At 38.5% G+C, this 24,410-nt stretch overlaps 1 protein-coding gene across 1 annotated transcript in view; it reads right to left on the bottom strand.

The window, feature by feature from the left end:
• LOC132381178 (leucine-rich repeat-containing G-protein coupled receptor 6) overlaps positions 1–16,623 on the bottom strand; it is a 317,117-nt gene extending 300,494 nt beyond the window's left edge. Inside the window, exon 1 of the mRNA XM_059950470.1 lies at positions 16,318–16,623. Coding sequence (XP_059806453.1) covers positions 16,318–16,505 — 188 coding nt within the window. The 5' untranslated portion in view covers positions 16,506–16,623. The remainder of the gene's footprint in view (positions 1–16,317) is intronic.
• Positions 16,624–24,410: the final 7,787 nt, after the last annotated feature.

Below are 24,410 nucleotides of genomic sequence, written 5' to 3' on the forward strand. Positions count from 1 at the left end.
CAAATTTGAATGAGGGGAATCCTTGAACCTCGCTGGAAAAGATACAGATGTCATGTATATAAGGATAAAGACATAGCACAGGATCATTTTTGGCAGTGAATTGACATGCAAGGTTTCAATAACATTAGACTCTCAAGCGGATTGATCAAGTTCCCAGCTGCAGGCCTCTCCAACTCCAGATCCAATGAGTAGTACAGCCATTAAATTATTGGAAACTACTTTGAGAGTTTTGTCTTTTGTATGCAGGGGAATCCCAAAGTAGCTGTTAATTCCATAGGAAGATTATGATGCATGAAGACCTGACAGACTTAACAATGTTATCCCAAAAAATGTTAAATCCTAAATAGTTGTTGTCATTGAAATGAATGTTAGCAAAAACATTAACTGGAGCAATTACATGTGCACTTTGAATGCTATTTTATTTTGCCCTTAAGTGTGACACCTATCCCTAATTTTCCATTTGAAACGTTAATTCACTACTTATTTAATATTACTTCCATCCTCGCAACACAGACTTTTACATTGAAAAGGGAACTGGAACCAACAGGTTGATGTGAATAATATACACCTGCAATTATGTGTGCAAGATCCAAATACCACAATGTATCAGCCAAACCAATCAGCTGCTAACATTTTTTCATATTGTATTCCCAAAAGGGTGAGAGGTAAATGCAGCTTTACACGTTTGCTAAATGCACATGAATGAAGTTTTCCTTAAATCACAGCTCCACTTAGTTTTAGTAGGAATTTTACATTTTCTGTAATTATTGAAAATAATCAAGAATCTAAGTGAATACAAACAAATGAAATTGATATAAATGCAACAAATAAATTTAATTGTTTTTTTGCGTTCTATTAACAGTATCTAATGTTTTGGAAGTTTTAATTCTTTGATTTTTTTTTAATCATTGTGATAAATCTGGTCTTAATTTTATAAATTGATGTGACACATGGGAAAATTGTTATTATTGGATGACATTCATCAGTATTTTGCCTGACATCCCAATATGAACTCATTACAATTGGGTGCACTTAATCTTGCAATTTGAAGTGATTATGGCAAACACTTTTAGGGAAATCTACAAAAATATTTTCAATGAGTTACTATTGGAATAATGAATCATTAGCTTAGCACATTTTGGAAAAATAATCAAAAAATTTCAAATGCAGTTATTGTGAGTGTTTTTGTTAGTACACCTGCTGAATATTGGCTGCTGTTCATTTCTATTTCTCATACTATTATAGCAGCATTGAAATTAAGCCTACTCGGGAGCCAAGTTTTAACATGACTGAAGCAATGTTTTACATATACCCTCCAGAGAAGATGATTAATGAACAGAACGAAAATGATTTGTTTCCATGAGAAAGTGATCAGTCTTCTGTTTCAGGCCAAAGTAAACTCTGTAATGCCAGTTTTAAGCACCTCGGGTCAATATGAGGCTTAGAAATGTTTGAACATTTTTTGTTGGTTTTAGATCCCAGTTAATACGCTAAAACTGTTATTGATTCTTAACAGGTAACAAGAAATGTTAGGAGATTAAAACATTACCACATATTTTTACACTGCGAATCTTTGTTGCCTCCAGAGTTGTTCAGTTGAATATGGCAAGGAGCAACAAAAGTAACAAATCTTGTCTTAAAGCCAGATTTGCGTAATCGGCTTTTATTCTTGCTTTCCTTTAAAACAACATGGTAAAATCCCTGAAACAAACATTTTTTAGGTCAGGTAACAAACTAAAAAAAATAATAGTTGAAAGTTGGATAAGACAATCCTCCCATACTCATTACCATGTCTACAGATTTAAAGGAATTGATAAAATCTCCTGGAATAGAGGTGACACAAGTACTTAAGGTTCTAATTTATGTAGGATTTCAGCACAAAAGCATAATAGACATGATCAATGCTAAATACACTAATAAATAAAGGCTAGCAGTAATAACGTGACGTTCACATTAGTATGACGCATCTTATAGTCAAGGAACTATTTTTGAAGTGTAATTGCTGTAGCCAGTCAAAAAATGCAGCAGCTAAAGCTGTACAGTGAAATGATAAATGTCAAGATATCTGTTATTCAGTGATGCTATTCAAAAAATAAATTCAATAATGTGGATATGATGGATAACTCCCCGTGTTAGAAAATAAACGCTGTTCAAGTATGGTTGACATGGAGTGACACAGAGCTAGACTGATCTGAACTGAACATGCCCGGACTGGTTCGATGGTTTGTGGTTTGGTGTTTGATATGCTGTGTTTTTCACTCACATATTTTTTGCTGTTTGCCCAATTTGTTCTATTTCTGCACAATGGGAATTTAATGTTTTTCTTTGAACAGGCTCTACAGATTTCTTTCTTTATTTTTTGGCTGGCTGTGGGAAGATGAATCTCAGGGCTGTATACTGCATGCATACTTTGATAATAAATGTACTTTGAATCTATGAATGTTTGTTTCACTTCTAATTTTGTTTGATTGCAATGCAAGAAAATTGACCTAAATCATTAACTCAATTCCTCTCCAGATATGCTGTATAATCTCTGAGTACTTATAATTTTTTTCTATCTTTATTTCTGACCATTGCCTACCGACTGAGAAGCAGAATTGTTCCCAACTTTACCCCAACAAGCACCATATAATGGAACATTTGTTATATTTCATTGTTGACCTGTTTAAAGACAATGGCTGTTTAAAACAAATACAAGAAGCTTTTTAACTGAAGCGCAAAATTAAATAACATGAGTGTGAGGAAATCTCAACAAAATTCAGATATTTAAAAAGATACAGACATGACAGTTTTATGTCATTTAAAAAATCATTTGTACCAAGGCTGCAGTGCAATATTGAGAACATATGTTTCAATTGAACCACTGAGCTCTCACAACACACACCAGAGTTTATTTCATAGAATTGATTAAGATGTGTTGTGCTTTGCTGAACAATGAATCAGAAATGGGACAGATACTGGCCAACATATTGATCCCAGTAACTGTAAATAATTCTGTTCACCAATGAGTTTATTAATACAACAACATACTACTGCTATAGAGGTGCTTGCTACTGGTAGATTTACAATCTCTCAAGTTTAATTGCCTAAATTACAACAAATGACTTTTTGGATCTGTTTAATTGTTTAAAATAAAACCCTGTTTTCAGGGGTACAGGATGCTGCCTGTCCTGCTGAGTTCTTTCAATATTTTGTGTGTGCTAATGTGTCTTAAATTGATCTGCTATATAAGTGTATTAAGAACAAGCTGGCAGACTTCACCATTTCACAGTCAATGTATTAAAATAACTTGAGGAGATACTTAAGAAATCATGGTTATTTTGCTGCAAGGTGTTCTATATACCACTAGCTTGTTGAACTTTATTATCTGTTTACTCACTTATAGATATGATACTGTAAAAGCTAATATAATCACTCACTACAGTCTAAATCAAACTCATGCTCTTATGAGTCATTCAAGGATAACAATATGTGAATAATTTAAATTTATGGCATGTGTAGGATGTAATCTAATGGCAAATGCCTTTGTTGTGGAGGTAATAATGATTTCCTAGTGCATTGATTAATCTCCTTTGTAGACTAATGAAAAACTTCACAGAGATTTATCTTTTCATAGATGAGCCTTCCTGCATTTCATTTGCTACTAATATTATAGATGACACATTAATTTAGTATTATTTACATAAATTTTAGTCACTGACAGAAATTGGCAACCTATACAACATAAGGTGAAGGTCTCCAGAAGGTGCAGAAAATGAACAGCCATCTGTAAACAATTATTTGTGTTTAATTTATCTGGAGAGCACAGTTGATGCTTGTAGGCTTGATGCGTTGTTGTTATATTCACATACAAGTTCACGTACCTAAATGTAAGCATGTTGCACTAAAAGTTGAAGCAGCAGAGGGTTACTTCTGTTTGCTCAAAGCACCTCAACAAATATATAGTCGCTACAAATTCTGCCATGCATTCTATCATGGCACTATTTTAGAACGGAACAACACTGGAGTACAATACATACCACAGTAGATAACCAAATGTTTGTTCACAGAAATAGGGTGTTTTTTTAATAGACCACCCAACAGTAACAGGGACATCGAGGAGCAGATTCTGAAAAGGTGTAATAATAACAGGGTTGTTGTGGTGGGAGATTTTAATTTCCCAAAGATTGATTGGCATGTCTTTACAACGAGAGGTTTAGATGGGGTGGAGTTTGTTAGGTGTGTTCAGGAAGGTTTCTTGACACAATATGTAGATAAGCCTACTTGATCTGATATTGGGAAAGGTACCTGGTCAGGTGTCAGGTCTCTCAGTGGGAGAGCATTTTGGAGAGAGTAATCACAGTTCTATCTCCTTTACCACGGCTTTAGAGAGGGATAGGAATAGACAAGTTAGGAAAGCGTTTAATTGAATTAAGGGGAAATATGAGGCTATCAGGCAGGAACTTGGAAGCATAAATTGGAAACAGATGTTCTCAGGGAAATGTACGGAAGAAATATGGCAGATGTTCAGGGGATATTTGTGTTGAGTTCTGCACAGGTACATTCTAATAAGACAGGGAAAGGATAGTAGGGTAGAGGAACAGTGGTGTACAAAGGCTTTTGTAAATCTAGTCAAGAAGAAAAAAGAGCTTACAAAAGGTTCAAAAAAACTAGGTAATGCTAGAAATCTAGAAGATTATCAGGCTAGCAGGAAGGAAAAGAATAAAATTAGGAGAGGCAGAAGGGACTATGAGAAGGCCTCGGTGGTCAGAATTTAAAAAAACCCCAAGGCATTCTACAAGTATGTGAAGAGCAAGAGGATAAGACGTGAGAGAATAGGACCAATCAAGTGTGACAGTGGAAAAGTGTGTATGGACTGGGGGAGATAGCAGAGGTACTTAATAAATACTTTGCTTCAGTGTTTACTACAGAAACGGATCTTGGCAATTGTAGGGATGACTTACAGTGGACTGAAAAGCTTGAGCATGTAGATATTAAGGAAAAGGATGGGCTGGAACTTTTGTAAAATATCAAGTTGGATAAGTCACCAGAACCAGCCAGGATGTACCCACAGGCTACTGTGGGAGGCAAGGGAGGAGATTGCTGAGCCTCTGGCGATGATCTTCACATCAGCAATGGGGATGGGAGAGGTTCCGGAGGATTGGAAGGTTGCGGATGTTATTCTCTTATTCAAGAAAGGGAGTAGAGTTAGCCCAGGAAATTATATACCAGTGAATCTTACTTCAGTGGTTGGTAAGTTGATGGAGAAGATACTGAGAAGCAGGATTTATGAACATTTGGAGAGGCATAATATGATTAGGAATAGTCAGCATGGCTTTGTCAAGGGCAGGTCATGCCTTATGAGCCTGATTGAATTTTTTTGAGGATGTGACTAATCACATCGACGAAGGTAGAGCAGTAGATGTAGTGTATATGGATTTCAGCAAGGCATTTGATAAAGTACCCCATGCAAGCCTTATTGAGAAAGTAAGGAGACATGGGATCGAAGGGGACATTGCTTTATGGATCCAGGACTGGCTTGCCAGCAGAATGCAAAGACTGGTTGTAGACAGGTCATATTCTGCATGGAGGTCGGTGACCAGTGATGTGCCTCAAGGATCTGTTCTGGGACCCCTACTCTTTGTGATTTTTATAAGTGACCTAGATGAAGAAGTGGAGGGATGGGTTAGTAAATTTGCTGATGACACAAAGGTTGGGGGTGTTGTGGATAGTGTGGAGGGCTGTCAGAGGTTACAGCAGGACATTGATAGGATACAAAATTGGGCTGAGAATTGGCAGATGGAGTTCAACCCAAATAAGTGTGAAGTGGTTCATTTTGGGAGGTCAATTGTGATGGTAGAATATACCGTATTAATTTTAAGACTCTTGGCAGTGTGGAGGATCAGAGGGATCCATAGGGCACTCAATACTACTGCACAGGTTGACTCTGTGGTTAAGAAGGCATACGGTTCATTGACCTTCATCAATCCTGGGATTGAGTTTAGGAGCTGAGAGGTAATGTTGCAGTTATATAGGACCCTGGTCAGACCCTACTTGGAGTCCTGTACTCAGTTCTGGTCACCTCACTACAGGAAGGATGTGGAAACCATAGAAAGGGTGCTGAGAAGATTTACAAGGATTCTGCCTGGATTGGGGAGCATGTCTTATGAGAATAGGTTGAGTGGACTCAGCCTTTTCTCCTTGGAGTGGCGGAGGATGACAGGTGACCTGATAGTGGTGTATAAGTTAATGAGAGGCTTAGTGGGCTGAAGGCCCTGTATTGTGTTGTAGGTTTTCTATGTTCTAGATAGGTTTGAAGGAAAGCTTTACAGTTTTAAAGAGGGAATAAAGAGCATTTAGGGCTTAGGAAGGAAAAGTCCAAAGCTTAATACTTTGGAAGCCCATGACAATGTCACCTATTGTGGAGGGATTCTAATTGAGGATCTGCTAGAGGCTAGAGTTGAAACAGATAGCATATTGTAATGTCACAGGGCTGGAGGTAAGAAAATGAACAGAAAAGCAACCATGGAATAATTTCAAAAAAGGATGAACAGTTTGAAAATAAAGTGTCGCTTAACTTGAAGCCAATATAGCTTAGTGAGTACTGAGCTCATAGGTGAATATGAGCTGGGATATATGAAGATGTCATCAAGAGCTTGTGGGGTCAGTGGCGGGGTCATCTGAGGTGTGGGAACTATGGGTATTACTGGATGGACTTGAAGGAACAATGGATTTTGAAGGATCAAAGAATCGGAATCGGAGAGTCAGTGAAGAGGTTAATAATATGGGGGGAGGGGAGGGCTCGAGGTGCAGTAGAGTTTTTCAGAAGGCATGTTACTTCTGGAGCCTGGGGTTGCATTCCAGATTAAGGCTTTCATCTGTGGGGCAGCAGCCTACAGCAGGGCCAATTCCTGAGAGTGACCGTGATGATATTGCTGCAAACAAAACGAATCAGGAGTAGAAGTAGATCATTCAGGTGCTCAAGTTTACTCTGCTGTTTAACCAGATCATGGTTAATCTGACTGTAATGTCAACTCTGGATTCCTGCATACCCATGCTAACCTTTCAAACTTTACCAAATATCAATTGATCACAGACCTAAAAATATTCAATGATATTGTTTCCACTGCCTTTTGAGGAAAAAAATTTCAAAGACCCATGTCCTACTGAAATAAAATTTACCTGGAAATGCTCCAATATGATTTTAAATCCAAAAGAACAACATTCTATAAAAGCACTAAATAGATGTAAAAATTCCAAATAATTAACAGATCTGAAGACCACCAAACTTTACAGTAAACATTATGAGAGAAAGGACAGGGCCCCCAAAAAGTTGCAAGTTATGAAATGTAGCAAAGATGTTTAGTCTCAACAGTGTGTAGTGTAGTTATAATTAAATGTTTAAGCCAGAAAAATTAATAAAATGAACATATTCTATCACATTACTTACCAATAGTGTTTGTCATAATGGCTTATTCTTCCCCATTAAATCCCTGTGACGTTTTGGAGAAAATGCACATCAGGATTTTGCACTATGCCCTCTATTTGGCACCTGGATTCAAGTAAACAGCAATGATTACCTAACCTAGTGGTTCCCAGCCTGGAATCCATGGTCTCCTGCTTAACTGAATTGGTCCATGACATAAAAGTGGTTGGAAATCCCTGATATGACTGAAGGATTATGAATTAAAACAGTGGATCTCAATTAACAAGTATGTTAAAATGCCAAATATATTATCAAATCAGTGAAAGAAAGAAAAAGAATAAAGAAAAATGGTAAAAGAAAATAAAGCTCCAATAGAAAGCATAGGTTGTAAAAATGTATGTATTTTCATTGACAGAGACTGTCAATTGACTGTCAATTTTCATTGACAGAGACTGGTAATAATTACATTTCTACGATAATAGATGTCAATATTTCCCTTTGCCTAATGTGGCAATCGTAATTACATAGAAATAACGCTGAGTTCCATAAAGCTTTGCCATTATTTTGTCTGCACATTTTGGACCAAATTTTCAAGCACTATCTGAAGATAATACGTGTTTCATTTACTAATGGTGAAACTACAACGATACAGCAAATCATTTTAGTTATTATGGAACACATCACATGACTTGTAGACTGCTGTTCTGAATGGCAGATTGTCCGCTTTTGCTTAACATTTGTCCAGAAGTGAGGCTGAGTTCACACTATGTAGAAGATCATCTATCAGCCATGATGGGATTATGAAGCAGACTTGAGGGGTTGATTGGCCTAATTCTGCTCCTGTGTCTTATGGTCTTATACTATTGTGGTCAAGAACTCTACCTTGAAATGTGAACATTGAAGTAAGATTACCAACAATCACCTCCACTTTATTGAATATGGTTTTTAATTCTATATTTTTAAAATGTAGGCACTTTATGAAAAACTGGCCATTGGCTGAAAGTAGCAAGGCTGAAGGAGCACGCTAAAGACTGAGATAGAGAATAGTTGCGTGAGTTTATTCATCAATGTCTGTTATGATTATATTTGAATTCCACACATTTCTGTTTCCTTCATTACTGTCAACACAATTTGTGAGTACCAGGAAGAAGCTACTAATGCTATTAATGTCATTATGTAAATTGAGTGACTCTAACATTGTGTACTGTGTATGATGTTAAGGACAACTATACATACTGTACCTAATACTTTCATTGCAGACTTCTACTAGCTGAAAGGAAAACATAAATGATTCCTCGAAACTCCATCAACAATTATACAAGAACATGAAAATCATTGTTATACAAGATTTTTCCCCCTGTTATGGACTCTGCTCTAATAAGTTTCATTTCAACTCTAACTACAATTTAATTATACTAACCTGACAATACATTGTTTAATACACCCAAGATTGGATTTGGTACGTTACTAAATTCAGTCTTGTTTCAAATATATATAGAGAATCTTGATAAAATAATTAAAAAATCATCAAGATTTTGATCTATCTATACATTCCAAACATGTGTGGACAAGTAAAGGATTCAGACAAAAGAGGCCCAATTCTAAAACATGTACAGTGATTAAGCAGATAAAATGAGATGTATTTCTAAAAAGTGATAAATACTATCACTAAGAAAAGTAAATATAACTTTTGATAATTATATGCTACTTGGGAAAATGGGTTGCGATAAAGATTTACGCAAAATATCCCTATAAAGAAGAAACCTGCTGCCACAATGTAGTGTGACATCTATAATGCCAGAGAGAAAAATAAATATTTAAACATATAGAAAGGAGTAGAAAACAATATTCCAAAGTAAGTCATTTTCATATTCATTATGGGGAGCCCATACAGGAAACATTCTGACATGGACATAAAAGAAAAATATGAAGAATTCCATATTTTTAACCATTAAGTTACAAGCGATAAAGAAGCAAAATCCACTGTTATCACGGACCAGTTTTTAAGGAATATTCCAAATCATCCTTAAATAAACACGTGTAATGCAAAATCCATCAGTGCAGCAGAAGATGCAGTTGTAATTATAAACAATTACAATTAGAAACAAACACATCCATTGAGGAACTGAGATATGGAATAGGCTGCCATCTAGTGCATTAAATACTGATTCAGTTAAATTGTCCAACTTTGAGAAATTGATCAATTTATGATCTTAGAAAACTCTGAACAATTTGGAGTAGTTTGGATTCAATTTAAAAAAGAAGTTATATTGGATCCAGACATAGGACCTGGATAACTGAGTAGTATAAGACTGTGGTTTATCTGGAATTCCTTTTCACTGTGTGGAAGTTCCTTAGCTATGCCTCACTCAAACCTCTAGGGACAGGTTGGCAGCCTACTTCAACACCTGCTCTTCAGCAAGCTGGAAGTACATCCCCAGAAACTGCCTATCTTTAAATTTGCCTGATCCTACCGCTCACAACCCCAGAACTTGAAAAGACAATGGAGTATCAAATGTTAGTGATATCATTTCAACATAATGCTTCACCTTCATCCACCACTCTAGGAAGTCCTTGAATCCTGTAAGTCAGACATTTATGGAATATGGATGCCAGTGCAGCAACATCAAACAAATGTGGCAATCATCCGTATTGCCTCAGGAGAATTTAATTCCTGTTAAGGAAGTTGAATTTGCAGCTGAAGAAATGAGAATTCAATTACAATACCAAGTTGCAGAATTTGCACTGCCAAAACCATCACCCACCCCAACTCCACCAAAGACCAGAGTCTGTTTCTACTTCAGTCTAATGCAGACTTGGCAATGTATGCAGAGACTTAGATTATAAATGATATGGAGCAGATTTATTATGGGCTATTAACACATCAGCATATGTTTAGTACATGGCAATGTGCTAAACTTGATAACAGGTTGCTAGCTCCTATATAAAGGCACACCTTTGAGCTCATTATTGAAGTAATGCTCCTTTTTGTTTAGCGTGTATTTTCCAAGTCTGTGTTCAGCTGCAGTCACAATAATGAAGGAATTCTCTGATGCTGAGCCAAACCGTATTCTTATCCTAGATTCATAGCAAATCCAAACATTTATCTATCACTATCCTTCATCTAAAATATATTTTACCAATTGGAGTTATCTTCTAAATTGAGAATAAAATTCAAAGAATGTAGCTGAGTTAAACTTTTTCTGCAATGCGCAGACTTTTGTAACATCAAAGGGAACATCTTCAAAAAGGTCTGCCTTAAAAAAATTGTAGTACAAATACTTGGGCATGTTCTGCTTACGTGTTTGGTGCACAGCAAAGTACTTGGTATGATCAAATTCAGCATAACGATGGACATAGATACCCATTATAGTCATGTGAATCTCCTACATTAGCAAATTAACTGGCCAAAGGAAATCGAGCTTGCCAGCTACATGCTCCATTAACAATAAAATCATAGTTTCATTATGTTAAAAAATATTGAATAACAACGATTTCCAAAATAACATGTCAAATGCGTAAGTCCTGATGAAGAGTCTCAGCCTGAAACATCGACTGGTCATCTCCCTCCGTGGAAGACAACTGACCTGTTGAGCTCTTCCAGAACTTTGTGCCTGTTGTTAAGATTTTGAGCATCTGCAGTATCTCTTAGTCTGTGTAAACCTTTCACATGACTAATTCATTTTAAGGTTTTAACTTTCCAAACCTTGTAGTTGAACGGTTACAAACCCTACTTAACTAGTCTAAAATAAAAGTCTTCATTGAAGTGAATGAACAGTATTGTTACAAGGCATGTTTTATAATTAAGTATCATAATTTCTCTTAAATCCAATAAATCCAATCTTTCTCAATACCACCTATACTTATTGGTACCAAAAAATGAATTAGTTCTGATTTTCTAAAACATGAGCAGTATTACAAAAACCTTCCATCTTGTTAATGACTTTACATTGAATTTAACCCTGCCGCCAATCAGGGTGCCCACACTATACTCACTGATTCCAATTCAAATGTGAACAAGGGGAGAACAAAATGATCTTGTCACTTGTTAAAGTTTTTGAAAATTGTTGAACTTTGTTCCTGCATGTTAAATAAAGATTTTTATGTACCTGCCCATGCTTTACTAAGTCAATTACACTTTATCAGCTCTTACAATCCACATACTGAAATAAATGTTGTTAACCAATTGCGCTAACAACTTAACTATAAATATTCCAATGACCATTGTTCGGGTTGAGTTAGACCAGAATCACTTCTTTCCAGACTGTTCAGCAGTTTTTCTCAAAATAAGAGTAAAAGAAATTGAATTTCACAGGAGAGATGAGAGCAACATCCCTTGAGATCAGCTTAAGCAATTAAGTAAGTCTGCCTGTGGGGAGAAGTATTTTCCCTAATTGGACTAATCACTAGCACGATGAAAGTTGATTGTGTACACTGGAGGCCTGTCATCAAAGAACAAGAATATTTTTGCAGAAAGTGTAGAGGGCAAAATGTCCTTGGATCAAACATCTTCAATTATTTCATCAATTAGTTCTTCGTCGCACGGGTATTCACTGCTAACTGCATGGTATTTTCACTTATATATTTTCAAATACTAAAACCATCTTGAAAGCTATTCAAACAAGACTGATTAATGGGAAGTCCACCGCTATAAAATGCACTGCAGCATTTTAGGTTATGTACTTATATATTCAACTACATAATCTCAAACGCCTACAAGAATCTTGATGAAGGGTCTCGGCCTGAAACGTTAACTGTACTCTTTTTCATAGATGCTGCCTGGCCTGCTGAGTTCCTCCAGCATTTTGTGTGTGTTATTAAATGGGAAGTAACATTCAAGTAATAACCAATAGCCAATTCCAGCACAGGACAGCCGAACAACTTGTTCTATATTTAAAATAATACAGACAGAGGTAACATGGTTAATCAGATCCACCCAAACGCTTCGGGAGCAATCTCATTTAATCCCCCTTCTCCTGATTTTTTTTTATAATCCAGCAATTTACCCTTTCTCATACATTTCTCAGCTCTCATTTGATTAATTTTACCATTATCCTATAATAGGTAATAATTTACAACAACCAATTAACCCACTAGCATATCTTTAGAATATGGAAAGGCATGAGCGCACCCAAAAGCAATCCAGTTATTAAGAGAATGTGCAAATTCTGTGTAACAGCACATGAGATCCCTGAGCCAAAAATCATCAGCACTAATAGACACACCACCATACCATCATTAAAAGGCATTATAGTTTTCAAATCCTCTATCTTCAATCTGTTTTCGGATCATCAGTGGCCAAAACACCAGTTACAACTGCAGCTGTAATCCGTAGCAGCATTCTGATTCTCAAAAGCTTTCTTTCATTGACAAGGTGTAGGCTAAGCTTGTGATGAAATATACTCTATTTGCTGAAGTGAATGCACCCAATCAATCCTTTAGAATCTCACTACTGTCCAGGACTAAACTTCCTACTTGACAAGCTCCTGATCCAACAGAAGTACTAACTTCCCTGCCACTTGTTCATTGTGGCTGTAGTGTGCACCGTCTACATGATGCACTGCTGCATTTCAGGTTATGTGATTACAACTTCATACTACATAATCTCAAATGCCTTCAACAGTACAGACTGCTGTGTTCTGCTTACTCCCTACTGAATACCTAATTTGGCCATACTGTATATCATGAACCCTTCATGATTGCTGAGGCGAAATCCTAACTAACAGCAATGTGGTGGAAGTTTCAGCAGTGGTATTACTGTGGTTCAAGAATACAACTTAGTACTATCTGTCCAATGTTAATCAAACATGGACAATAACTGCGGCACTGCCAGCACACGTCACATTCCAGGAATGAAGAAGAGGCAGCAGAAGGTCACCTCTTCCTTTACTTTGTCTGATCCAGACTTTCAATTTTTGCCACAATTCGTATCATTGCAAACCCAAGAGCAATTGTGCACTTCAACACAATCGGCCTGACAGTAGGTGACGATTGCATTTAGTGACTGCTATAGATACTTTTAGAGACCTGTCGTACATTTGATTGTTTTTGTTTACGTACTTTAAATCAGTGTTTATTAAAATATGCTAATGGCGCACAGCTCAATTAAGTGAATAGTTTTTTTTCAGGAAATGAATGATATCTGTAGCACTGCACATGTTTACCACCTCAGTTGGTTAGTAGAGATGGTGGTGAAGGGTAGTTGTGAGAAGGGTATGTGCTGCCATATTTCAGAGAACCAATACTATTTAATCTTACACCATGAGATGCACACTTTTGAATAATATTGCCCAATAATTTTTATTATTACTTTGCTTCTACCAAAATATTTATGTATTGATGGCACTTTATCATTTCACTATAACATTTTGAAAATTAATACTTTGAAATAAATTATTCTAATACATTTGAAAGCTTAAATGGGAAAACAAGGGTATTTCAATTTGCAATGTACAGAGGTTCTAATTTTGATTTAAAATTATAAAATCAAAATTCAGATTTTAAATTCATTTTCTGTAAATGAAGATTGAAGTACACAGCTGGGTCCGACTGCGTCAGTGCCTGAAGCCTGAACTTAGTGATTTGCGTGTGGTACCGAAGACGACTCCACTGTTGTCTGTACACTTCCCGGAATTTGAATGGGTACTCTCAAATATAAATTACAGCTATACATCTTCACTGATCTTCCTGAGCTAAGCGTCCAGCCTTCGGACGGCCCCGGGCTGATTTGTTCGCTTCCGTGCAAACACGCAGCAAATGTTTATTTTTAGTATGTAAATCGAAGAAGCCCTCATGTAAAAACAAGTGTAAGCATGGATGAGAAAGACATATACTCTCCTCAGTCTAGATACATTTACTGAGATGTCACACTACGGAGAATGACGCCTTCACATATTAGAGAGCATTAATCACGCAGTTTTAACTATATGGCTTCTGTTTAATTTTCACTGGTACACAATGAATTGTGAACTGGATTCAACTTTCGAATATTTTATTATATGAAAAAATGCAAAATTCATTGCTACTCTGCACTGAATGGGGGGAGGGGGGTATAGCTGCTCTGTTAATTGCTGGACAAACTTTTAGACTTCCGACCCCAAGACCTGTTTTAAACGCATCCTGGCAGGTGATACGGCTGGACGTTCCCTGTTTAGTATTCCTATTTGTTAATCTTTAGTCGGTTTAATTCATTCTGGTTGTTCCATACCTTTGATCAACGTGCTGTTAAACAGCAAATAAGACAACCTGCAACATTTGCTCGCAATGACGAGAGAAGACAGCCGCGGAAGTCCACATTCGCACCTGAAATGTTTTAACATCTGTTGCACCCAGGCAAGTGTCTTGATCAATGTGGACCAAGGCAACCCACTTTAGGTCAAGGGAAATCTGTACAGATCAGCAGTAAAGGCACATTTGAAGCGCAATTAATTATCACGTTGTCACTCGTTTCCGAAAATGTACTGCACCAACGTGATTTGACTGTTAATGAAAATAGCAGCCCATTGGCCGACGTCAGGAAAGTAGGCGCTCGTTGAAATTGGAAGGATCACGATGAGACAATTCTCAATATACGTTTGGTATTTAGATCGCTGCTTATGAGTTATGCAAAGAGCCGGATTAATATTCCTGGCAGGTGCAACGTTAATGGACAGTTATAAAAAGCGTTCTGATGTGCAGTGTATTTCTCTGCATGTCACTGTGTTGTTGCTGCAGCCTGTTTGTCTTTCATATAAAGTTTCAGCTATTTAAAATTCTAAGCACAGAGTGGAAATTATCCTCTTTCCCTTTTAACCAACCGACGGAAGCAAGTAATTACTTTTTTTTTTGGAAAACATTTTTGGCACGGGACATTCGTTTCCCTTCGTGACAATGAAATAAGAAAAGTACAGTTTAATTTCAGCAGGAATCCGTTCTGTGGCAACAAACGGCTACAACTGGAATATTATTCCCCCGTGTTAAGAGCCCCTCCGTATACCGCATCCAAGCAAGGCTGAAGAAAATCTCCCAGCAAATCGAGTGCGCATTCTGGCAGCCGTGAGCCGTAGCTCGCAGGAATTGTGTTCAATCAATAACTTCTTCAGCCAGCACCCGATAAACTGAACTTATCTGATGTCTTATCTGCATATCTTACTCCTCGACAGTTATTAACTGACTCTCAACAGCCTTAGTCAAGGAAGCTATCACTATTCCGGTTCAGATATTCCATACTAGTCTCAATAAGGATACATGCGAAGAATTCCTAAGATCTTCATATGAGATGGGTTCTAAGTCTATAGTTAGTCAATGACCCTGATACATGATTCAAATCTTGAGATAATCAGAAAGAAATTCTGATAATGAGTTGTTTTCATCACAAAATATGTGCAAAACGCAATCATCGTTGATACGCTAACTAGAGAAAAAAAATCATAAAAGAGGTTTGTTCGGCCCATAATTGCAGCGTTTACTCTGCAAAAGAGCTCACCCATTAGTTGAACTGTGCTGCTATTTCTCATAGCTCTAAAAGTGATGATCTTAATTCCCGCTGGAACCGCACGAATCAACCTGTTCACGCCCTCTTTTCGGTCAGCGCGTACCATCGTGATATATCTGTGCGGTACTTCACACGAACACCGTCACCACTCCATATATCTTGATTATTTCCTTGTCATATTAGGTACAGCACGCAATATTTTTTTTCTCTGGATTATGATTTGTCATAAGTAGCGCTGTGGGAAAAGTTGTTAGTTAAGCCAAAAAAAACTGTATCTCTCAATTGACGTGTGTCAGCTTCACAGATTTTACTTTCTCCGACATGCTTTAGTTTTTCTTCACATCAATTTCTCCGCCGGAGCACTGGGGCTCGGGGTAAGATTGAAACGGCAATGGAACTTATTTAATACGTATATCAGAGCAACAGTGTATGCACTTACAGGTAAGAAGTCAGCGTGCTTATGTTCTCCGGTATCGTCACAAGCCCGAGCTCTGAGCAATCGACCCACAGTAGAATGCCATCTTCCTCACAGTGGCACTGAGGTGGGCATGGGGGACTCGCTGGCGCTTGGGTCGCACACGCGTACCCAAAGGCAGCGAGGATAAGCACCGAGTGGGGCAGGAACATTCTCCTATGATCTGACGGAAGCTTTTGGAGGGTCGGCGCAGATGTCAGTTACAACGGCACACGTGGATGCAAGATCTCTGCAAACTTCAGTCCGCTCTCGCTGCCACCGCATTTACTTATTGCGGCTTTGGGCAAAAACACACTTTCCTTATTCGCTGGCGCCGCGCTCTAAAGTTGGATGATTGATCGCTGTGGGCGGGGCTATAATTTCTTCAACACTTCGGATCATTTCTTGACAGATAGTATTCGCCAATACATTATTCACAGTTGCATTCCAAATACTTCAATTTCATTTATTTCTCCTTACGAAAATGCCCGCCACCATTTAAATCAGCTCTAGTCTCTTCATTAGCTGACTTCATTGCTTATATAAAAAATAGTAATGTATTAACTGGGTTATTTCACTGCCTATTTTATTCTAAGTGAGAATCTGGGAAGTCAGACTTAAATTATCATTGGAAAACTTTTTCTCAAATGAGAACGTGATCTGAAAACTTTTTAAATGCAGCAAATGCACAGTATGGTGCACAGATACAAGACTACTGACAAAAAAAGAAGTTAAACATTAATCCTTTGCATGAATGTACTTCGAAACTGTACGATTCAATTGGTGTATTGCTGCATGATTGGCGCCAAAATATACATACTGTAATAGTTTAACAATTAGAAACTTGCTGATAAGAATTATCTCGATGAGTCGACTAGGTTTGGAGAGCGATTTCTCTTTCCTGATAACCGTTTTTTTTTCAGCACCCAAATCCTCAGTCGGAAATGTCAGGTCGGATCAGAATAGAGAGTTATACGACCACGCTCTGTTTCTGTATTTTCATATGCAGTCTTCATGTGGAGATTTGTGACATCACTGCATAGATTTAAAACCTTTAATTTCCCGCCTGAATTTATTTGACTGAAGCGCGCAAGGTTTGAAAATTCTATCTGAGAGCTGTCTTTCACAACTAAGTGGCATTGGCGCCTGTTTAATTATATAGGGCAAAATATCGAATAGTGACGAACACCCCCCCCCCCCCACACACACACGCACAAATATTCACATATTTATATCCTCCCACAGCCTTGTTATCACAAATATACACTGTTTTCTATTGCTTAATCCCCTGCCCACCTACATTTTTGTTTACTCGAGTGTCTTTTATGTTAGTTTTGTTCCGGATACATTTTATACCCCACATAAAAACTGTGAAATATATGTGATTTACAAAAGAGAGATTATTTGATGGGTTGTTAGATTTTAACTGTTGGACGGAGATTGGTTACGGCATGGAGGGCACATAGAACACCAGAAGGACCAACGTGATTGGATACGCCGCTCGGTCAGCTTGACAAGGTAACAGAATAACAAGACCGCCAGAACCAAAAGGAATTATCACTCTTATTATGGAGTATCGACTTCGATGTCGAAGTGGTTAAATAAACTTCAAAGTTCTACAGAAACCCATTTCTTAATCGCAAACGTGAACTATGCCATGAAGTGGAGCGCAGTAAAATGTGACACTCCTTTTTGGGAGACCGCTTCGCCGAGCGCCTACGTCTGCCAGTAAAAGCGGGATCTCCCAACGCCACCCATTTTAATTCTACTTCCCATTCCCATTCCGATATGTCTGTCCATGGCCTCCTCCACTGTCATGTTGAGGCCACAGTTAGGTTGGAGGAACAATCCCTTATATCCCGTTTGGGGAGCCTCCAACCTGATGGCATGAGTATCGATTTTTCGAACTTCCGTTAATGCCCCCGAACCCACTTCTCCTTCACTATTTCCCATCCCCCTTTCCCTCTCGCACCTTATCTCCTTGCCCGTCCACCGCCTCCCTCTGGTGCTCTTCCCCTTTTTCTTCTTCCATGGCCTTCTGTTTCTTTCACCAATTTGCTTCCCAGCTCTATAATTTATCCCTGTCCCTCCAGGTTTCTCTATCACCTGGCGTTTCACTCTCCCCTCCCCCTGTCTTTTAAATCTACTCCTCAGCTTTTTTTCTTTCCCCCAGTCCTGCCTAAGTGTTTCTGCCAGAAACATCGACTGTACTCTTTTCCTTGACGATGCCTGGCCTGCTGAGTTCCTCCAGCGTTTTGTGTGTGTTGCTCCAATTTCCAGCATCAGCAGATGTTCTCTTGTCCGTGATTGGATTCCCCCCCCCCCCCCCATTTCTTCCTATTTAAGAGCAATGCTCTCACATTTTGTTAATACAACTGAAAACTGTCTATCTAAAAAAAAGCCTTTGTAAATGTATCTAGTCCTTTGGCAAATAATAATGTTCTAAATTAGGCAGAATTAAGTAAATGTACATCTTATGGCAACAAATAAAACTAAGAAAACATATGAATGATAATAGGTTTGGCTATAATCCACTTATATTTACAATTCCTGAAAACTCAAAGATCAAACTAAATTTATTATCAAAGTACATATCTGTCACCATATAAAACCTTGAGATTCATTTTCGTGCAGGGCAGGCATACTCAATAAATTGATAGAATAATAACCATAACAGAATGATTGCACCAGAGTGGGCATTCAACCAGTGTGTAAAAGACAACAAGCTATGCAAATACAAAAAGAATGAAATAATAATAAATAAATAAGCAATAAAGATCAAGGATGTGAGATGAAGAGTCCTTGAAAGTGAGCCAATAGGTTGAGGGAACATTTCAGTGACAGGTCAAGTGAAGTTGAGTGATGTTATCACAGGAACCTGATAGTTGAGGGTAATAACCATCCTAAGGCTTCTGTACCTTCTTCCTGATGGCAGCAGCAAGAAGAGAGCATGTCCTGGTTGATGTGGGTCCCTTCTTGCAACAGTATTTCATGTAGATATGCTCAGTAGTGGGGAGGTCAATACTTGTGATGGACTGGGCTGTATCCACTACTTTTTGTAGGATTTTTCATTCAAGCGTGTTGGTGTTTCCATGCCGGGCTGTGATGCAGCCAGTCAATGTACTCTCCACTACATATCTATAGAAGCCTGTTAAATTTCTAGAGGTCATGCCGAGTCTTCGCAAACTCCTAAGGAAGTGGAGGTGCTGCTGTGCTTTCACAGTACAGGTGTCCCTGTCCCCCTCTTACAAAGGTAGAGCGTTCCTATGAAACCTTTCTTAAGCCAAAATGTCGTAAAGCGAGGAACCATTAATTTATAAGGGAAAAAATTTCGTAAAAGCGAAAATCCTCTTTGTAATGCAAAAATAGGTTACTAATCAGGTCTTTTGTAAGAGCAAAGTGGCGTAAAGCGAACATTCGTAAATCGGGGGACACCTGTAATGCGGTTGCATCAATGCAAAACTACATATAAATAAACAATGTGCAAAAGAAGATAAACTATGGAATTACAAATAATAATAATAATAATTATTATTATTATGCATAGGACCATCCATAATAACTGTCCAGATATAATAATACAGCATAAACAAGCAAGAACAACTTGTTTAATAGATATAGCCATTCCAAACACACATCATATACAGAAATCAATAAGAGAAAAACACGGGAAATATGCTGAATTGAAAAAGGAAATTGAAACACTTTAGAACATGAATAGGGTATACCGTTTCCAGATAGTAATATCTAGAACAGGGTATCATCCCAAAGGCACTACACAATAGCATTAAACAATTAGGGCAACACAATAATATCTATGTAAGTCTTCAGAAAGCCACAATACTAAACACCATTGGAATATTTCGAAAGTTCCTAGCAATTGACAAATGCTTAACAATACCTGTACTTCAGGTTTTACCAGCTGGAGCTGAGAAAAATAAATAAATAATACTAAGTTATTAATTAATACCGAGAATGTGAGTCGTAGAGTCCTTTAAAGTGATTCCATAGGTTGTACAATCAGATTAGTTTTGAGAAGTGTGAAGTTATCCATTCTGGTTTGGAAGCCTGATAGTGGAAGAGTAATAACTCTTGCTAAGCCTGGTGGTGTTGTATCTAAAGCTCCTGTACTTCCTTCCTGATGGCAGCACCAAAAGGGGTGCATGGCCTGTGGGGTAGGGGTCCTTGACGATAGATGCTGTTTTCTTGTGGCAGCCCTCCTTGTAGATGTGCTCAGTGGTGGGGAAGACTTTTCCAGTGATGGACAGGGCTGTATCCACCATGTTTTGTCGGCTTTTCCATTCTTTCGTTCTTGTTTATTATAACCATAATTGTGTTGGTACGACCAACAAACATAATTGGAACTCAGTTCTAATTCAGTAGCTGGAAGTGCATGAGGCAAAAGATATATCATATGCTATCCTTATTTGGAACTCAAACTCTGCCTGAGAGGAATATGTTTGCTTTCATGAGCTGACCCTTATTCATATTTTTGCCTTTTTTTCTTAATGTTAGCAAAGAATGCATAACAGTGTTTGGGTTCTTAAGAACATTAAAATATTTTAATGCTTAATTTATAAACGTCCTATAATAAATAGTAGACCACACAATATTTTAAAGGCATTTGTTCTGCTGCTATTTAACTTCCAGGGAGTACAAGACTGTCCACAGCAACTTGGCTTTAATATTGTGAGAGGGGCCATTGCGTAAGTGGGCCAGTGTTAGTGTGGTCACTCTTCGGCTCAATAGGCTTCAGAGAAAATGTATGTAGGCCTCCGTTAGTCTCGATAGACCACGGATTCGCACCTTGGAAAGTTTCTAGAGTTCGAGTCTGGGCAGGGTTTTTGGCCACTGATGTTGTCCAAGGGAAGGGCATTGGAACCCATACAGCTTGGCACTGGTGTCAGCAATGTGTGGTAAAATGCCTTGCTCAAAGACACACACACAGCCTGAGCCAAGGCTCGAACTGGCAACCTTCAGATCACTAGACGAATGTCACGAATGTAACCACTTGGCCACGTGTCAACACTTCAGAGACAATAGGCATAAGCTGAAGGGAATGTGCCGTTTGCAGTCGTTTGCTTGATTGTAGAAATTAAGCTGAAGAAGATAGATCCAAAGGAATAGTAAGTATAGGCAGGGTGGTAGTTAAGGCAGGGTAATGTTCCCAGAAGACTACATCTGCAGGAAGTTCACCCAACTTTAGCTCCTGATTGATAAGGTCGAAGAACTGGAGCTGGAGTTGGATGTACTCAGAGTCATTTAGGAGGCTAAAAACTTAATAGATGAGACTTCTACTGAGGTGGCCACACCCGGAGAGTAGGTTTCAGATAGCAGATGGGTGACCACCAGGAGAAGTAAAGAGAATAAGCAGTTAGTGCACAGTTACCCTGTGGCAATTCCCCTCAGCAACACACATACTCCTTTGTAGGGGAGATAACCTATCAGAGCAGAGCAGCAACATCCAGACTAATGGCACTATGGCCAGCTCTGAGGCTCAGCTGTCAAGGGTAAAGTCAGGTAGTGCAATAGTGATTGGAGGCTCAATGTTAGGGGATGGACAGGAGATTCTGTTGCTGTGAAAGACACCAAGATGGTAAGTTGTCTCCCAGGTGCTGGAGTCAAGGATGTCTCAGAGTGCTTGCTCACTCTCCCTCTTCAGAATATTCTCAAGAGGGGGAATGAGCAGCTGGAGTTCATGGTACATCAAGGTAGAAAAGGAGAAGAGGTCCTACACGGTGAGAATAGGACTGTAGGTTTTCTATGTTCTATGTTCTACTTCTAGTCAGGGCCAGAATCAGATGATAGTACAGATAAATGAGTGGCTGAGGAGCTGGTATAGGGGGCAAGTTTTCAGATAGCAGGAGCATTGTGATCTCTTTTGAGGCGTGTATGACCTGTACGGCAGGTTTGATAGAGCTGTTGGAGTGCCAAATATCCTTACGGGCAGGTTTGATAGAGCTGTTGGGAAGAATTTGAACTTACCAGGCAGGGGGATGGGAACAAGAGTGATAGGGTTGAATACGGGGCCATTTGTATGCAAGCAGGTGCAATGACTAGTGAGACTGAGAAAAGATAGGGCAAAATAGTAGTCAGTGGGATGAGATGATACGTAACATGGGAGCAAAATCAAAAAGGGTAATAAATACAGGACTGAGGTGTTACATTGGAATGCAAACAATATATGGAATAAGGTAGATAACCTTGTAGTGCAGTGAGAGATATGCAGGTTTGACATTATGGGTATCACTGAGTCATCGCTGTAAGAAAATCATTGTTGGGAATTTAAGTTCTATGGATACACATTACATCAGAAAGAAAGGTGGGTAGGCAGAGACTGTGATGTAACTCTGTTGGTAAAAAATAAAATAAAATCCTTGGAAGGATGTGACATAGGATCAGAAATAGTAGATTTTGTGGGTAGAATTAAGAAACTGTAAAACTAAAAATACCCAGATGGGAATTATATACAGGCCAGGTTGTGGGATATAAATTACAATGGGAAATAGAAAAGGCATGTAAAAAGGGCTATGTTATGACAATCAAGGTGGTGGTGGTGGGGGGGGGGCGGTTTCAATATGCAAGTAATTTGGGAAAATTAGGTTGGTGCTGGATCGCAAGAGAGGGAATGTCTGTGAGATGGTTTTTAGAGCAAATTGTGCTTGAGCCTACTGGGAGAAAGTCTATCTTAGATTTGGTGTTGTGAAATAAGCCAGAACTTATTAGGGAGTTTAATGTAGAGGAACCCTTAGGAGGCAGTGATAATAATATGATTGAATTTGTACTGCAATTTGAGACAGAGAAGCATAACTCAAATGTATCAGTATCACAATGGAATAAAGGGAATTCCAGAAGCATGAGAGAGGAGCTTTTCCCTGGTGGATGGGAGGAGGATACTGCTGCAGATGACAGCAGAGCAGGGATGGAAATAATCTGAGAATAGTTCATAAGGCACAGGATAGAGATGTCCCACAGAGGGAGAAGTTCTCGTTTGGCAGGGGTAAGTAACCACGGCTGACAGAGGAAATTAAAGACTACATAAACACCAAGGAAACAGCATATAGGTTAGCAAAAGTGAGTGAGAAGTTGGATGATTGGGAAGCTTTTAAAATCCAACAAAAGGCAACTAAAAAAGCTATAAGAAGGGAAAAGATGAAAATTGAGGGCAGGCTAGCCAATAATATAAAATGGGATACCAAAAGATTTTTCAGTTGTATGAAGAGTAAAAAGGGAGGTGAGAGTTGATATTGGACCACTGGAAAATGATGCTGGAGAAGTAGTAATGGGAGAGAAAGAAATGGCAGATGAATTTAATGGGAACTTTGCATCTGTCTTCACTGTGGAAGACACCAGCAGTGTACCAGAGGTCTGTGAGTGTCAGGGAGCAGGAGTGAGTGCCATTGATATTACAAAGGAAAAAGTGCTAGGCAAACTCAAAGGTCTTAAGGCGGATAAATCACCTGGACCAGATGGACTACACCCAGAGTCCTGAGAGAGGTTGCTGAGGAGATATTGGATGCATTTGTCATGATCTTTCAAGAATCACTTGATTCTGGCATGGTCCTGGAGGAGTGGAAGATTGCAAATGTCACTCCACTCTTTAAGAGGGGAGGAAGGCAAAAGAAAAGAAATTATAGGCCAGTTACCCTAATCTCAATGGTTGAGAAAGTGTTGGATCTATTATTAAGGAAAAGGTTTTGGGGTACTTGGAGACAAATGATAAAATAAGTCAAAGTTAGCATGGTTTCTGTCTAGGGAAATCTTGCCTGACACGAGGAAGTAACAAGTAGGGTGGACAAAGGAGAGGCAGTGGATGCAATTTATTTGGATATTCAGAAGGCATTTGATAAGGTGCCACACATGAGGCTGGCTTAACAAGATAAAATCCTATAGCATTACAGGAAATATCCTGGCATGGATAGTGGAATGGCTGACAGGCAGGAGGCAGCGAGCGGGAATAAAAGGGATCATTTCTGGTTGGCTGCTAGTAACTAGTGGTGTTCTTCAGGGGTCAGTATTGGAACCACTGCTTTCCAGATTGTTTGTCAATGATTTAGATAATAGAATTGATGGCTTTG

This window comes from Hypanus sabinus, chromosome 25, assembly GCF_030144855.1.
Source record: "Hypanus sabinus isolate sHypSab1 chromosome 25, sHypSab1.hap1, whole genome shotgun sequence".
Lineage (NCBI taxonomy): Eukaryota > Metazoa > Chordata > Chondrichthyes > Myliobatiformes > Dasyatidae > Hypanus > Hypanus sabinus.